We start from the raw sequence: 13,927 nt of genomic DNA, 5'->3' as shown, positions 1-13,927 counted from the left end.
TTCTTTTCAAATACATAATATTGATGTCTTCTCTTATTAATCCCACCTGGCCAAACTGTCACTGAAAGGAACCACCTCTGGATGGGTGAGAGCTGTGCTCAAAGTCTGTAAACATTAGCTGGCAACTTGAGTTAGAGGAAAATAATTAATTCACTTGTTAAAAGTATTATGATTAGAAACTTACTTGTAAGAAATATTGTGGTTATTTGTTTCAGAGGTACAGGTCTGTGATTCAACAGTCTTGCACAATTCACAGCACTCACCATAGCACATACCCTCCCCAATGTCCATCACCCAGCCACCCCATCCTTCCCACCCCCCACCACTCCAGCAGCCCTCAGTTTGTTTCCTGAGATTAAGAATTCCTCGTATCGGTGAGATCATATGATACAATCACAGACCTGTACCTCTCTGAAACAAACAATTCATTATATGTTAAAAAAAAAAAAAAGAGGAAGAAGAAGATAGCAGGAAGGGAAAAATGAAGGGGGGGGAATCGAAGGGGAGACGAACCATGAGAGACTATGGACTCTGAGAAACAAACTGAGGGTTCTAGAGGGGAGGGGGTTGGGGGGATGGGTTAGCCTGGTGATGGGTATTAGAGCACGTACTGCACGGAGCACTGGGTGTTATACGCAAACAATGAATCATGGAACACTACATCAAAAACTAATGATGTAAGGTTATTAACATAACATAATAAAATAAAAAAAAATTTAAAAAAAGAAATATTGTGGTTAGACATTTCTCTACCATGCCGTTCTCATCCCTTACATTAAAAAAAAAAACCTAACAGAAAGTGTTTTCATATCTAAGTATCAAAATAAAGTGTAATTTTTTTTCTCATGGTAAATGTAAATTTTGCAACTGAGCACATTTCCTTCTTTGCTTTTACTACCAGGAAACCCAACGTGTAATTTTAGCATCTTTAGTAAGTGCATAGGTCCATACAGTCTATACACCTGCATATTAACTCTTCTCACTGAAAGAGACTAGTTTATGTATATTTTCCCCAATTCTGATTTGTATTCATGTATTAAAAATATTTTTAAATGTTTCCTGTGAATTCTTATAAGCGACCTCAAATCCAGAGCAGAGTAAAAAATCGAATTAGTCTGTTTAGTGAGCACTGTGTTATGCAAAAATGAACGGTCCTTTTCCATTTGCACACCAGACATATTTGTTTAATACTTATACCAACAGAGAAAGATAGAGGACACTTGCATTTTTCCCATAAAAGCAGAACTATATGAGAGGAACTAACCCTCACAATGAAATATAAAATCTTCTGTGTAAATTAAGGGTCTTAGTTAAAATGGGTACTAATGTTACATAATTTTTCAGCTGCGTTATTTTAACCCCTTAGAAATCAAATAAGCTAATATTTTATTGATGAGGAGCAGCTAAGCTATCCTCTCAAGGAACAAATCTATAAATGTGGTGTTTTCGTGAGCTTCACACTCTCTGAAAACAGCTCTTATTCAAGTATAACAGTAATCACCAGACTGCAACTTTTGAATTTGGCCCTCGAAATTAACCCTTGGACTCTGGAACCCCACACCAATCCAGGATCACTAGGGGCTCTGTCATCTGTGCTGTGTAGGTGGCAGAGAATGGGCACGGGAAGGGCAAGGGCTCTGCAGAAAGGGAAGGAGCCCCTGACCGGGCACAGCCTCACAGCAGTCTGCAGTCAGCTGTGTCTGGCGCCCAGGGCAGGACAGGAACAGCAGCAGCCTCAGCAACAGTCTCCCTGATCCTGGAGGTGCTTCTAGGTCACTCAGTCTATGAAATTCATAGGACGGGGGAGGAGGTGTCTTGAGCTTCCCTGAGCCCAAGAATAATGCCACCTTTGATCTGTAGAATTGAAAAAAATGGAGCTTTTCCTTTGCAAGTGGGTTTTAAATATTTCTCCATTAATAGTTAATGCACATGCAGACCAGCAGAGTGACAGCTCCCTGTGATTATGAATTCTGGCTTCGTAACGCCAGTCCAAATAGGAGCTGAACTTTCAAAATCATGGTGGTTACTTTTGACAAATTAAATTGTCCTACTTAGGAAGGTAGGAGGCATGAAGAAAAAGAAAGTGAGAGAGTGGGAGCAGATTCTCCTTGGAGGTGATTCTCAGATTGAGGAAGAAAAAACAAGAAAGAACTACGTTTGTGTTTTCTAGGCTGACAATACTGCCAGTGTGTATTAGAAAAGAGCTACAGAAGGTCCCTGCTCAGATGTTGGGCAAGTGGGCCAGGCAAAGACAGGAGAAGGAAAGACACTGGCAGGATGGCTCACTATCTCAAAACAAGGAGAAAATATTTTTAAGGAAGTGGTCATTTTTAACTACGAATCAGGTTGCTCTTAAGACCCTGCTGTTGAAAATTAATTAGAAAGAAAATGGTCTTAAATTCCTAATGATCAGAAAATAACAAGAAATGGTTTACACAGAAAATCTACTTTGTAGCCCATCGCAATGTTAAGGTTCTAAATTATGTCAGGTGGTGTCAATGTACTCTTTGCCTGTTAAATCTAACTCTTTTCCTTTAAGAAGTCCCTGTGGTATTTTGCTGGTTTGGGGTAACCAACATATCACAATAGGTGCTCAACTCAGGAGGTCTGCTGAGTGAATAGTCTAAGGTATTTATCTATAGTTGCATAGCTAGGAGTTAAGGCCAGATGATTTTCTAGCAGAGACTAGAATATAAAATAAATAGGTAAAGTCAGGCAAGTAGTGCCTGATGTGGAAAGGGCTAAAAAAATCTTCACCCACCCACATTGACTAGCATCTTATTATACTTTCTCTAAACCAACATTTCCAAATGTGGACTTTGGGGATCAACCTAAGTATGTGTAATGCATGTCATGAGTCAGGATCTGGACATGACTATCTATTCCAGGAAAGGAGGTGAGTAATGAAATATAGGGAGTCCCCCAAAGAGAGAAGAGAAAAGGTTTTGAGTTCTACCGTAACAGGAATTATGCTTCCGTTCTGGTCTACAGCCCCTGGGATTTTACCATCACTCAGCTGCAGGTCTCTCTGAAAGGTTTCACCTTCATTCTTTACGCTAATACCGGCGATCATGAACTTCATTCTCACCCTTAATTTTTAAGTATATGTGCTGCCAAAGCGAGCACTCATCCTTAATTTTTGAACTCAATGACTGTTAATTCAGTATCAGCTATGTAAGGTGTTTTGCTTAACAACGTATAAAATCCAAGAGCAAGGCATTTTTCTTAGTGTTATAGAAGTATTTTAAGAAAGGAAGATGATGTACATAGGTTGAGCTGGACTGGGAATGCCGTGAAATGGGTTGGGCATCCTGTTGAATGGTCTCGATGACTAGGGAATGTGAGTAGTAAATGCCCCGCAGGGGCATTGCAGGGAAAGGGGGAGTCCCACTGGCCAACAAAAAATGGTTTTGTCCCAAATGTCAGTGGTGCCCTTGATGATAAATGCTGACAGAGCACTGGTATCTTTCAGGGACAACAAATTTAAAGATTAAAGTCTCAAATGGTATTGAAAGCCGAGGAAGGCTTGGGGACCAACTGAGAAGTGCTATTACTCAGGGGTCTTTGTGATCAGTAGGCTCCAAACGTCCCTGCCCCAGGTCATCAGTTCAGTTGATTCCTGAAAAGGCACATTAGAACAGAGGAATGAGACATGGAAAATGTTGACCTAACCTGAGAATCCCTGAGGATTCTAGACAAAGACCTGACATTAATTTTCCTCCATCAATTTTTCTAATTTGGGAGCCACCCCAAGTTCTAAATGAGTCCTCAGTCAATATCCTCAGGATTGCTTTGGAGGTTTCTAAACCTCTGAAATAATGTGGGGGCTTGTGTAAAGAAAGATTCTACAGACCTGTAGCTTTTGCCCTTGGTGTGTAGGGCAATCTTCAATTTTGCTTATAAGCCAAATGCAAAGTTAGGGCCAGTCTCATGAACTTAGCTGGGTTGAGCACCTCAGAGCAGAAAGATGATGACAGGACATGAGTCACAAATGAAGAACCCCAGTATGGAAAATGTTTGGGAAAATACTATAATCCAGGAGTACTGAGTGGGTGGAATAATGGCCTTCAATATGACAAAATGGGAATTCTTAGGCAGAGCACTTATAAGGAAACCACAAGAAAAAGAAGACTGATTTCCTATTAATTGTGATGTAAATTATATGGATGTGATTTTGACAAAGAATAGCACTGTTACTGAAAAAAAAATAGTGGTTTATGTGCAAAATGCAAAATGCATCAAGAAGAAAAGAAATGTTATTTGGCATCATGAGTGCAATAAAATCTGAGATAATGGCTTATGGTTAGTTAACTTTTGTATTTTTTTTTCTGTTTCATTTGATTTTTAATACTTATTAGGAATGAAACTAGTATTTTTATGTCAATCAGTTAATAAAGATTAATGGGCATTTTTCATACATAATTCTTGATCCTGACATGAAATGTGAAATCACCTCGCTTTGTTTACATTAGGTGAAGACTGTTATTCCAGACATGTTATGCCAGAAGATATACTGCATAGTTCTGTTGTTAATGTGGACGGCTATCCATACAGGAAATAGCTAATAGTCAACAAACTCGATTAATGTTGGACAGAATTCTTTAGGGAATAAAATATTACCATTTGCTGACTCCCTGGGGAGTTTATATCTTCTCTTAACCAAGATGATTCTCAGTGGACACTAATTAAAGTCAACCAGACCCTTAAAAAGTATAAATAAAGATCTCTCTTTGGAGAAAGTAAAAATTAAAATAACATATTTAGGAAAGGTAACTTAAAACGATAAAAAAATGAGGAAGAAAGAAGACAACTTTTATTTGACCTTGAATGTACTTCTTATTCTATAAGAAATTTTTAAAAGCTAGAGGGTAGTTGTTTCTTGTCATTATACTGTTGCTGATTCTGTGGTTAGTTATTAATTTTATTTTTTATGATTCACAATCTGCTCTTTGAAATATGCCATATGCTCAAAGCAATTCAAGGATGACAACTGTCAGAATTACTCCAATAAAAATTGCCTAAATGAGGAAGATTTACTGCAATCTGATATTTCAGTGGAAAGTCCCTCTACCCTCCCCAACAGCTTTTTCAGACACTGTGAATCTTGCAACCATTTTTTCAGTCAAAATCACATAGCTGTTTTGAAAGAACTTCTAAGACTATTTAAGTAGAATTGGTAAAACATATTAGGCTAAGGGTGAATTAGCAGACATGGGAAAACAATATAGATAGTTATTAGATGGATTGCCTGCAATCAATATATGAGTTCCAAGCCAGTTTTCTTAAATTACACGCAAATGTACTGACTTGATATGACAACGTCTGTTCTGTGTATCACTAATAAACATTAAATTGAACGAGCCCTGTACCCTGGAAGAAGCAAGCCAAACTGAAGGCAAATTTCTTTTTTCTCTGGAAAGATCTGAGGGGTGGACAGAATCCACCTGAGTGCTCCAATGAAAACACATTTTGTTAAATGTTACCAGTCCATTTATCCTTCATTTTGTTTCAGTCTATTTATTAATGCAGTTTCATTTATTGCTATTCATCTTGGAGATAAATCTTTGTCCTTCTATAGAATTACACCAAATAGAATGTGATAAAGGGAACTTTCTTGCAATTATGATGTCGGTGCAGCCTGTCAGCACACAAGGGATGGAAATGAGTTTGGGGACAGGGAAGGGAATTCTAATAGACACCATGATACATACAATGAACGCAAAGATATCCTGAGAGGGAGAGAGACTTGTCAGGCTAATCAGATCTTCCACAGCAAGGTAAAGGCAAGAAGGGTAGCTCTAACCTTGTAAAGATGCTGCAGCTGCTCCTCTGACATCATCAGGTCGTGGCTGTCCATCACGAGGGACTCCATGTCAATCAGCCAATCCCAGAGCTCCTGATATTCGGAATCAAAGTCCAGAAGCCTGAAGATAAGGCACAAAATGTATTATGCATAAATACAGTGTAGTTGTTAAAATCTCATATTAGAATAATATATTCTTGAAAACCCATGATGTTCCTAGGTGATACCTGTAAAAAGAGAAGGCAAAAATTCTCTGTGCGGTTCCACGGTGGGCAAAATAGAAACTCAAGCCTGTGACACAGCATTTCTTAGATTTTGAAAACATAACATGTTATTCCAGTGCTCATACCTGAGACATATCGTGACTATTTCAATTCACTAACCCTTTCTGAGGATTTGCAGCACTTGAGCAAAATGACTACTACTCTGTCCTTGACGGAGAGCACCGCCATATTTAACAGACTAAGAAATGGAGGGTCAGCGCCTTGTGAAAGGTACACGGGTCCAGAATTGGGGTCAGAATAGCACCTTCAAAATTCAAACCTCTTTCTTGTCCACTAGATTTTCACAGATGTCGCATCTGAAATACATTTATGATTAAGAATACTAATTCAACTAATTTCTCTACAATGAACACAATTTATTATCAGATCTGAAATATCATTTTCACTGGGAAATGACTCAATCATTTATTTGTCCCTCTGCTGTCTATCTGCCTATCTCTGCAAACATATATCCTACATTTATTGTCATGGATGAGTAGCCAGCATTTCAGCTTAACACTCAGAGATAGGCTTGAGTGACTCTGGTAAGCCGGGGAGAACCAGGGGCAGATCCAGTATTAGACAGGTGTTCCCCACAGACGTGTAGGAAACAAAGGTAAGGACAGGAAGTCAAAACAATGAATCTTTGAATAGCCAGCAATCATTAAAATTCAAAGGAGGATCACTATGGTTTTCAACAAAATAAATCATTAGAATAAGGAGCTTAAAAGGATTAATGTGATTCTCTATTGAAAGCCTGGTGAATAAGTAAAGCCCAGATTCTTCTAAAACACTGTGATCAGAAAATGAAAGTGCAGGATGAAAAACTATGACTTTGTCCCTCCCCCCAAAAAAATCATCTCCCTAAAAGGAACCCACATCCTTGTCAAACTGTAACTGAGCAAAACCCTATCAGTGCCAATGAAGCAGCAGGCTCAAGAATGAATCTGGATTTATCAAGTGAGTATCTTATTATTACCTTGTTCCTGTCTCTATACATTAAATGGCTACTTTCCACGAAAATGAACATCCACTTGTCATAATTTACAATTTAATCTTAATTGATCTGTCAAAGAAAACTTAAGGTGTGTCTGGTGATAGAGGAGACTAGATCTAGGACTGTCTGTTTTATTTTAATTACCTTACCATAATTATAAAGATTATTGATTAACACCATAAGGATCCAGGGGCAAGGATCGTCATTGGCTGACACACAGAACTGACGTTTAACTGAATGCTGATGCTGGGCACCAGTGATGTGACCAAAAACTTCAGCAAGGCTATGGTGGCCCAGAGCAGGTTTTCTCAGATTTAATGTGCATGTGACAGGGATGAGGATTTTGTTGAAATGCAGGCTCTGATTCAGTAATTCTAGGGTGGGGCCTGAGATTCTGCATTCTTGGCAATGGGCAACGCTGCTGGTCACAGGCCTCACTTTAAATAGAAAAGTATTCCAGCATACACGAGAAATCTGAAATAGTGTCCCATTTCAAAATACTAAAAAACAAAAACCACCATAACAGGGACAGACAAACCACCAAGTTTTCTTTATTAACTCTGTGAGCGACTAATAAGGAATGACTAACAAGCATTTGCTCATACGACAGGGACGGGACAATCGTTTAGAAATACTGCCTGAATTATGGTCATTTCTCTCTCCTTGCACCCTCCCACATTTTAGCCATAAAGACGGGGGGGGGGGGGGGACGCGCACCTGGGTGGCTCAGTCATTGAGCATCTGCCTTCGGCTCAGGTCATGATCCCAGGGTCCTGGGATGGAGCCCCGCCTCAGGCTCCCTGCTCCACGGGGAGCCTCCTTCTCCCTCTCCCTCTGCCACTCCTGCTGCTTGTACTCTCTGGCTCTCCCTATCTCTCTGTCAAATAAATAAGTAAAATCTTAAAAAAAAAGACAGGGGAGAGGGGGAACGCACCCCCCAAATTAGGAAAGTATGATTCTGGGGAATAGTAGAAAGAGCAAAGGAGAAATAAAGGGAAAAGTTCACCCTTTCCATATCAGTGGATTTAAATAAGGAAGAAATAAAGGCAAGAGGAGCTCATGCTAAGCTGTGGACCCTTCCCTCTCTTAAACTAAGACCCGGAGGGGAGGTACATGAGACAGGTTGAAAGGAAAGTCAAAAGCACCAGGATATCAGCTCCATTTCCTGCTAGGAAGTCTTGGGAAGAGACTTCACGGTAACCTGGAGTGGGAATGTTACGGTCAGAGAGAACTTTGGTCAGGACTCCCTTTGCTACCTGTTCTTTTATCCCCTCAATGAGGACACTGTTCTCTTGCTCCCCACCCCCCAAGAGGTTTCTGGGAGTTCACCTGGTGAACCTGACAGAGGTGTTGCCATGGCAGCAAAGGCACACTGACCCCAAGGAGAGGCAGGGGGACCGCTGAAGCCAGACCTCAGAGCGCTGGCAGGGTCAGTGAGGGTTGGGTTGAGGCTTAGTCAGCAGGAAACACCTCCTGACCAAGCCAAGAGATAAGAACACGGCCACAGCCCTCTGTGGGGGACAACCTTGGAATATTAAGGGCAAGATCCATTTCAACGAACCCAGCCAGCCCCTACCCAAGGGCCACGGTGAGCCAGGGGAACTCACCACACCCCAGAATCACAAGGTCATGTAAACCCAGATGCTACCTTAGAAAAAAGAAGGGAGAGAAATAAATCTGAAAAACAGCATTTACCCCAAGAGGTAGCTCCCCAATGACGATATTCATTTACTAGGGGAGGCTACAAGCATTGTGTTGAAGAGCCTGGCCTCTGATCTTAAAGCAAGGTTTTTCCCTTGCTTTACCAGGAAATTATGTGTTTACAGTGTTTCATAAAAATTACCAATCAGCAAGGAAAATAAAGGGGCCTGTTTTCTTTTCCATATGCGTATGAAGAAAAGAAATTTTGATTAGGAGCAAACAAGTCAAGGGTAAGAGGTGAACTTATCTTTGCACCTCTAGTGCTCAGCATAGCTCCTGGTGAATGATGATGAGTGAATGTAGATCATGAAGCCACAAACCTTTAGTCGGGCAGGAGTGACTTCAGAAGAGCAGCATGCAGTAGAGATAATAGTGTCTCCTCCCCAAATGCCAACATCAGCACAACCAGTGCCACACGGATAGGCTCTGAAGGGGTGGGGGGTTGCCTTCGAGTCCACGATAATGGTGCATTTGTTTACTTCAAGATTATGTGCAGTAGCTTCTTGATTAAGGTGAGTTGCCCCACCCCCCCATTCCTTCCACCTCTTCCCCTTTTCTACACTGAAAATTAAAGGAGACTGAAAAAAACCAAACATATATACAGGATGGTAAAATGTTCAGAACCCTGGACATTTTTTCACTGGCTCCTTACCATTCCTTTAAATCTATGGAGCTGTTCCCTCCTATGATTCCCCTTAGCAAGGGACTTGGAACAAAAACCCATTTCTTCTAATTAAATGCACCTCAGTTTTCTTTATAGGGAGTCTACAGAGAAGACCCACAAGAGGCAAATGAACCTAACATAGATATTCACTCTTTCTTCAGTCTGGTCTATTTTTCATTTTAGCTGAGAATATGTAGGCTTGAGTTTGTTAGCTACAGTAAATGCTTTGGTTTCATATTTTGCTTCATTAGTATAGAATCGACAGCAGTATTTTCCAAACAACAATTCTCATAAGGTCCTAATACTGAAGACAAAAACACTTATTTTAAGCATTTGTGCCTGATTTCCGATTCTTGGCCACGTGTTAATTCCCAGCTTAGAAAAGACCTCAGAACTTTCCAAATTTAGAAAAATCAAATATGTAACTTCATAGCTAATCACAAACAAATTACTAGACTTTCTTTGTTGGTTCTTCGAAAGCTTCTGAAATGAATGCAATTAAATGTGCTCATTATTTCAGGAAAATTCTTAGGTAAGAAAGTAGTTTACTTTCTTATGCTTACATTACCTGCAAAGGTGTGTGAAGTGTTTTTAAAGTGATTTTGTGAAAGACAGAGTCTTCCAGGCAAAGCGCCAGCTACTATACAGGAAAACAGAGAGGATCATAGATGAGTGAATTTATCAAGGGTAGCACAGAACTAGTTAACAGTTTTATATCCCTTTGAAGAATATGCTGATTCTATCAGCGGAATTCAGAACGAGGTTGTTTTTTGAATTCTTGGTGACAAAGCCCTAGTAGTCTTTCTTTCTAGAAGAGAGAGAGGGGTAACTGAAATTGTGGCAAGTGGCTCACAATCTTATAAGGGATATAAATATGGGAACTACTCTTTTGGAAGGATTTTCCTCATAAAATTTTCTCTGTTGGTTGTGTTTCAGTTTGTGTTAACTCATCCACTCAAATATGTAATCTGTTCGATGTTCAAAGATCTCAAAGCGTATCTTTTCAGTAACCTATGAATCTGGTATATTCTCTATGAAAATATTACAAAGCAAACTCATATGTACTCTAGGAAAGTGTTATAAAGCAAACACATCACCAAAATGGTACTCGTTTGGATACTTCTCTTTTAAATTGCCATATACTCGATCTTAAATGTGTCACAATAAAAGAGTTGGACATTCTGCTGTAGGTATAATATTCCCATTTTAGGAGGTTGAAAAGCTTATGCATGTAATGAGGAGAAACAGCCTTCTAACTCAAAGTCCATCTTCGTTAGACAAGTACAGAATTATGAATGTTTATTTCACAGAGAATTTAATAGAGATGCAGACAAGGCTATGGAGAAATAAATGTGCAACTTTTTCTTTAGTGTTTGTTTCTAAGTTTGGGTTAACTACTCCCGGTAATTGACAAAAATATTTCCCAACATCCTGTCCACCATTTTACTCCATCTTTTCAAGGTTACAAAAAGATTCCAGGGCTCTTCACTGCAGAAATAAAATACTAACAAGCTTATTCAGTATCTTTTTCTGCAGATTGGATAGCAATACATTATTTGTAAGGCTAGCATAGTTTAAGAAATAATCCTTCCTCTAAACCCTGATGGGAGTTATGTTTGACTAGCTAAGTGTTTGAATACATAAATGCATTCAGCCTTTGGTATTTAAAGTGAGCATCATTAACTCAACATTTCAACTTAAACTTTGCTTAAAAGATAAAGTTTCACCCAAGTGAAATCAATGGGAGGTGTGTGTGAATATATGAGGTTTCAACTTGGCCCACTGAGGAATTTTGATTAAAACAGACAACCAAATGAAGAAATCATCAAAACAGAGTAATTATTGGTTGAAGAAAAGATAACACTAAAAAATCCTGGCAGTTTTTCTACCTAAGTCTGAGTAACATATATTTGGGAGCATTTAAGACTCCATCTTTCATATGCTTTATGGTTTATTTCACACCAACACATCCAAAAACACAAGACGGGTTCCTGAAATACCAGCTTGTCTATAGTGGGACTTCTATTAAATGATCCAATTTTCCTAGCTTCTTTAGCATATTGATTCTTTCCCCAAATATTCACTAAGCGTTCACTGTTCACATTATTTGCTCAAGGAAGTTTGCCTCTGCTTTTCAAAAAAGACACTAAAGGGAGTGGTAACAAAATCTTGTACAAATATGGTTTAAGAATGTTACTGAAGTAAAAGACTAATCATAGATCCGAATTTCCCATCACCCTTCACTCCATGTGGCATGTAAGCCCAGAAGGGAGATGGAACAGGGGCACCTGCCCCAATCATAATATCATTAAAGAATAAAATTTAGCTTTCTAGACATGGAATCTGCTACGCCCAGTTGCATGTAGAATCCCTTTCCACTCTAAACATATTAAAGTGTGGACACTAATTTACTATTTTGAATGAAAATTCATGAGCGACTTCCTCATGAGAAAAGCAGCCTGCCTTTGCCATTAATAAATAAAAAGGAATATGGAGTTCTTTCCAGCAGTAATTTTCTCAACTCTCATTTACGCCCACATACATGTGAAAATGCCTGAGAAAAAGAAAATCAACTCTACAAATTTGTTAATGATTGGCCCTACTTTCTCATGGACTCATGGGTGGCCTGTCCATAAATAGTGGTTACTGTAACAAAAGCCATAGGGCAAAACAAAATTCTAATCTCCAAGGTTAGAAAATATCAATTAGAAATATCAATGTAGATTTCTGGATGTATTTGGAGGATTCTGTTAGGCTGTCAGGAAGTCAAACCCTTATCTAAATTTCCAGATAATACACTGGACTAAGTTCTAGCCAAAGAGCTGGAAAACATTCTGAAGAATTTAGAATCACTAGTGATTCTTTTTTTTTAATTTTTCATTGTTATGTTAATCACCATACATTACATCATTAGTTTTTGATGTAGTGTTCCATGATTCATTTTTTGTGCATAACACCCAGTGCTCCACGCAGAACGTGCCCTCTTTAATACCCATCACCAGGCTAACCCATCCCCCTACCCTCCTCCCCTCTAGAACCCTGTTTGTTTTTCAGAGTCCATCGTCTCTCATGGTTCGTCTCCCCCTCCAACTTAGTCCCCTTCATTCTTCCCCTCCTGCTATCTTCTTCTATTTCTTTTTTCTTAACATATGTTGCATTACTTGTTTCAGAAGTACAGATCTGTGATTCAACAGTCTTGCACAATTCACAGCGCTCACCATTCAGTAGTGATTCTTACACAAATGGAGGATACAAAGCAAGAGATGATGTCATTTTAAAAAAAGAAAAGAATAAATCTTCCTATGTCATCAGTTGTGTGTTAGAGGGAACTGGATCTACACAATCTGTTGGCACAGTGGGGTGAGTTGGGCAACTTACCCTTTTGTCAAAGGACTACCCCACCCTAGGCCTCACTGGTTCTCAAAGATTTAATAGGCAATAGAGAATATTTACTCTTAGGGTTAAGGCAGGAAGTAAATAATTTGGAAATTACTCTCTGCCTCCTAATCCCTAACAAAAGCCTGGTAGCAGAATTAACATAGAGAGCCCACCTAGAATGATTTTGTTTGTCTCCTCCATCAAGGCCGAGCCTGCCCACAGAGTGCTGTGCTCAGACTACAAGGTTTTAGTTACTTGTAGAACTGCTCTTACTGAATTATGCTTTGACATCACTTCTTCAGCCTACATTTAAAAACTGCTTTGGGAATTTCATTTCTCTTGTAGGGATGTAGTATCACAGATGCCAGTCTTCTCCTTAAAGAACTACAGGAGAAATTCCTCAGGCCTCAATGGCATAAGAAGTTGTGTTTCCCTCGATTTATATTATTTTTAATCTTAGGACACCATGAATTTTCTGATAGAGGAGATTTTTATTCTTTTCTTTGGTATGGAAAATTGAGAGCCAAATCACAACCCCTCTTGAGGACATGCAGAGAATATGCATTTGTTTTCTTTTTTTTTTTTTAAAGATTTTATTTATTTATTTGACAGAGAGACACAGCGAGAGAGGGAACATAAGCAGGGGGAGTGGGAGAGGGAGAAGCAGGTTCCCACGGAGCAGGGAGCCCGATACGGGGCTCTATCCCAGGACCCTGGGATCATGACCTGAGCTGAAGGCAGACGCTTAACAACAGAGCCACCCAGGTGCCCCTGCATTTGTTTTCTTACACATATTTTACTTTTGCTTAACTTACTTCAGTCAAATATTTATCTTAATTTATTGTACATATTTTTGTAAGTTGACTCAAATCCTTTGTTAAGTTGATGGAGAAATGAAGAAAGGAATAAATTTTAAAAGAGAAGTATTAAGCTCTGCCCATTACAATGAAGTAGATTAGATTTGTCTTTGGTACCCTCCCATTGTCCCTGCTAGCAACTCTCTGTCTCTTCAACGGGCCTCATCAACTCTCCAAAGCAGTACAAAAATTAAGATGGAAGGGAGATACACATATACATATCTTTATTAGTTGACTTTATTGTTAACTTTGAAGTAATAGTTC

At 39.2% G+C, this 13,927-nt stretch overlaps 1 protein-coding gene across 4 annotated transcripts in view; it reads right to left on the bottom strand.

Annotated features, from left to right (window-relative positions):
- The window catches only part of AKAP6 (A-kinase anchoring protein 6), a 584,567-nt gene that overhangs the window by 123,062 nt on the left and 447,578 nt on the right, over positions 1-13,927 (bottom strand). For all 4 annotated transcript variants that reach the window (XM_073895064.1, XM_073895063.1, XM_073895065.1 and 1 more), the window contains one exon: positions 5,804-5,924. In XM_073895064.1, the coding sequence (XP_073751165.1) occupies positions 5,804-5,924 (121 nt within the window). The remainder of the gene's footprint in view (positions 1-5,803; positions 5,925-13,927) is intronic.

The sequence above is a fragment of the Callorhinus ursinus genome, unplaced genomic scaffold, assembly GCF_003265705.2.
Source record: "Callorhinus ursinus isolate GAN/ISIS: 27379988/994484 unplaced genomic scaffold, GSC_fseal_2.0 scaffold8, whole genome shotgun sequence".
NCBI lineage: Eukaryota > Metazoa > Chordata > Mammalia > Carnivora > Otariidae > Callorhinus > Callorhinus ursinus.
This window is presented reverse-complemented; position numbering and strand designations above follow the sequence as displayed.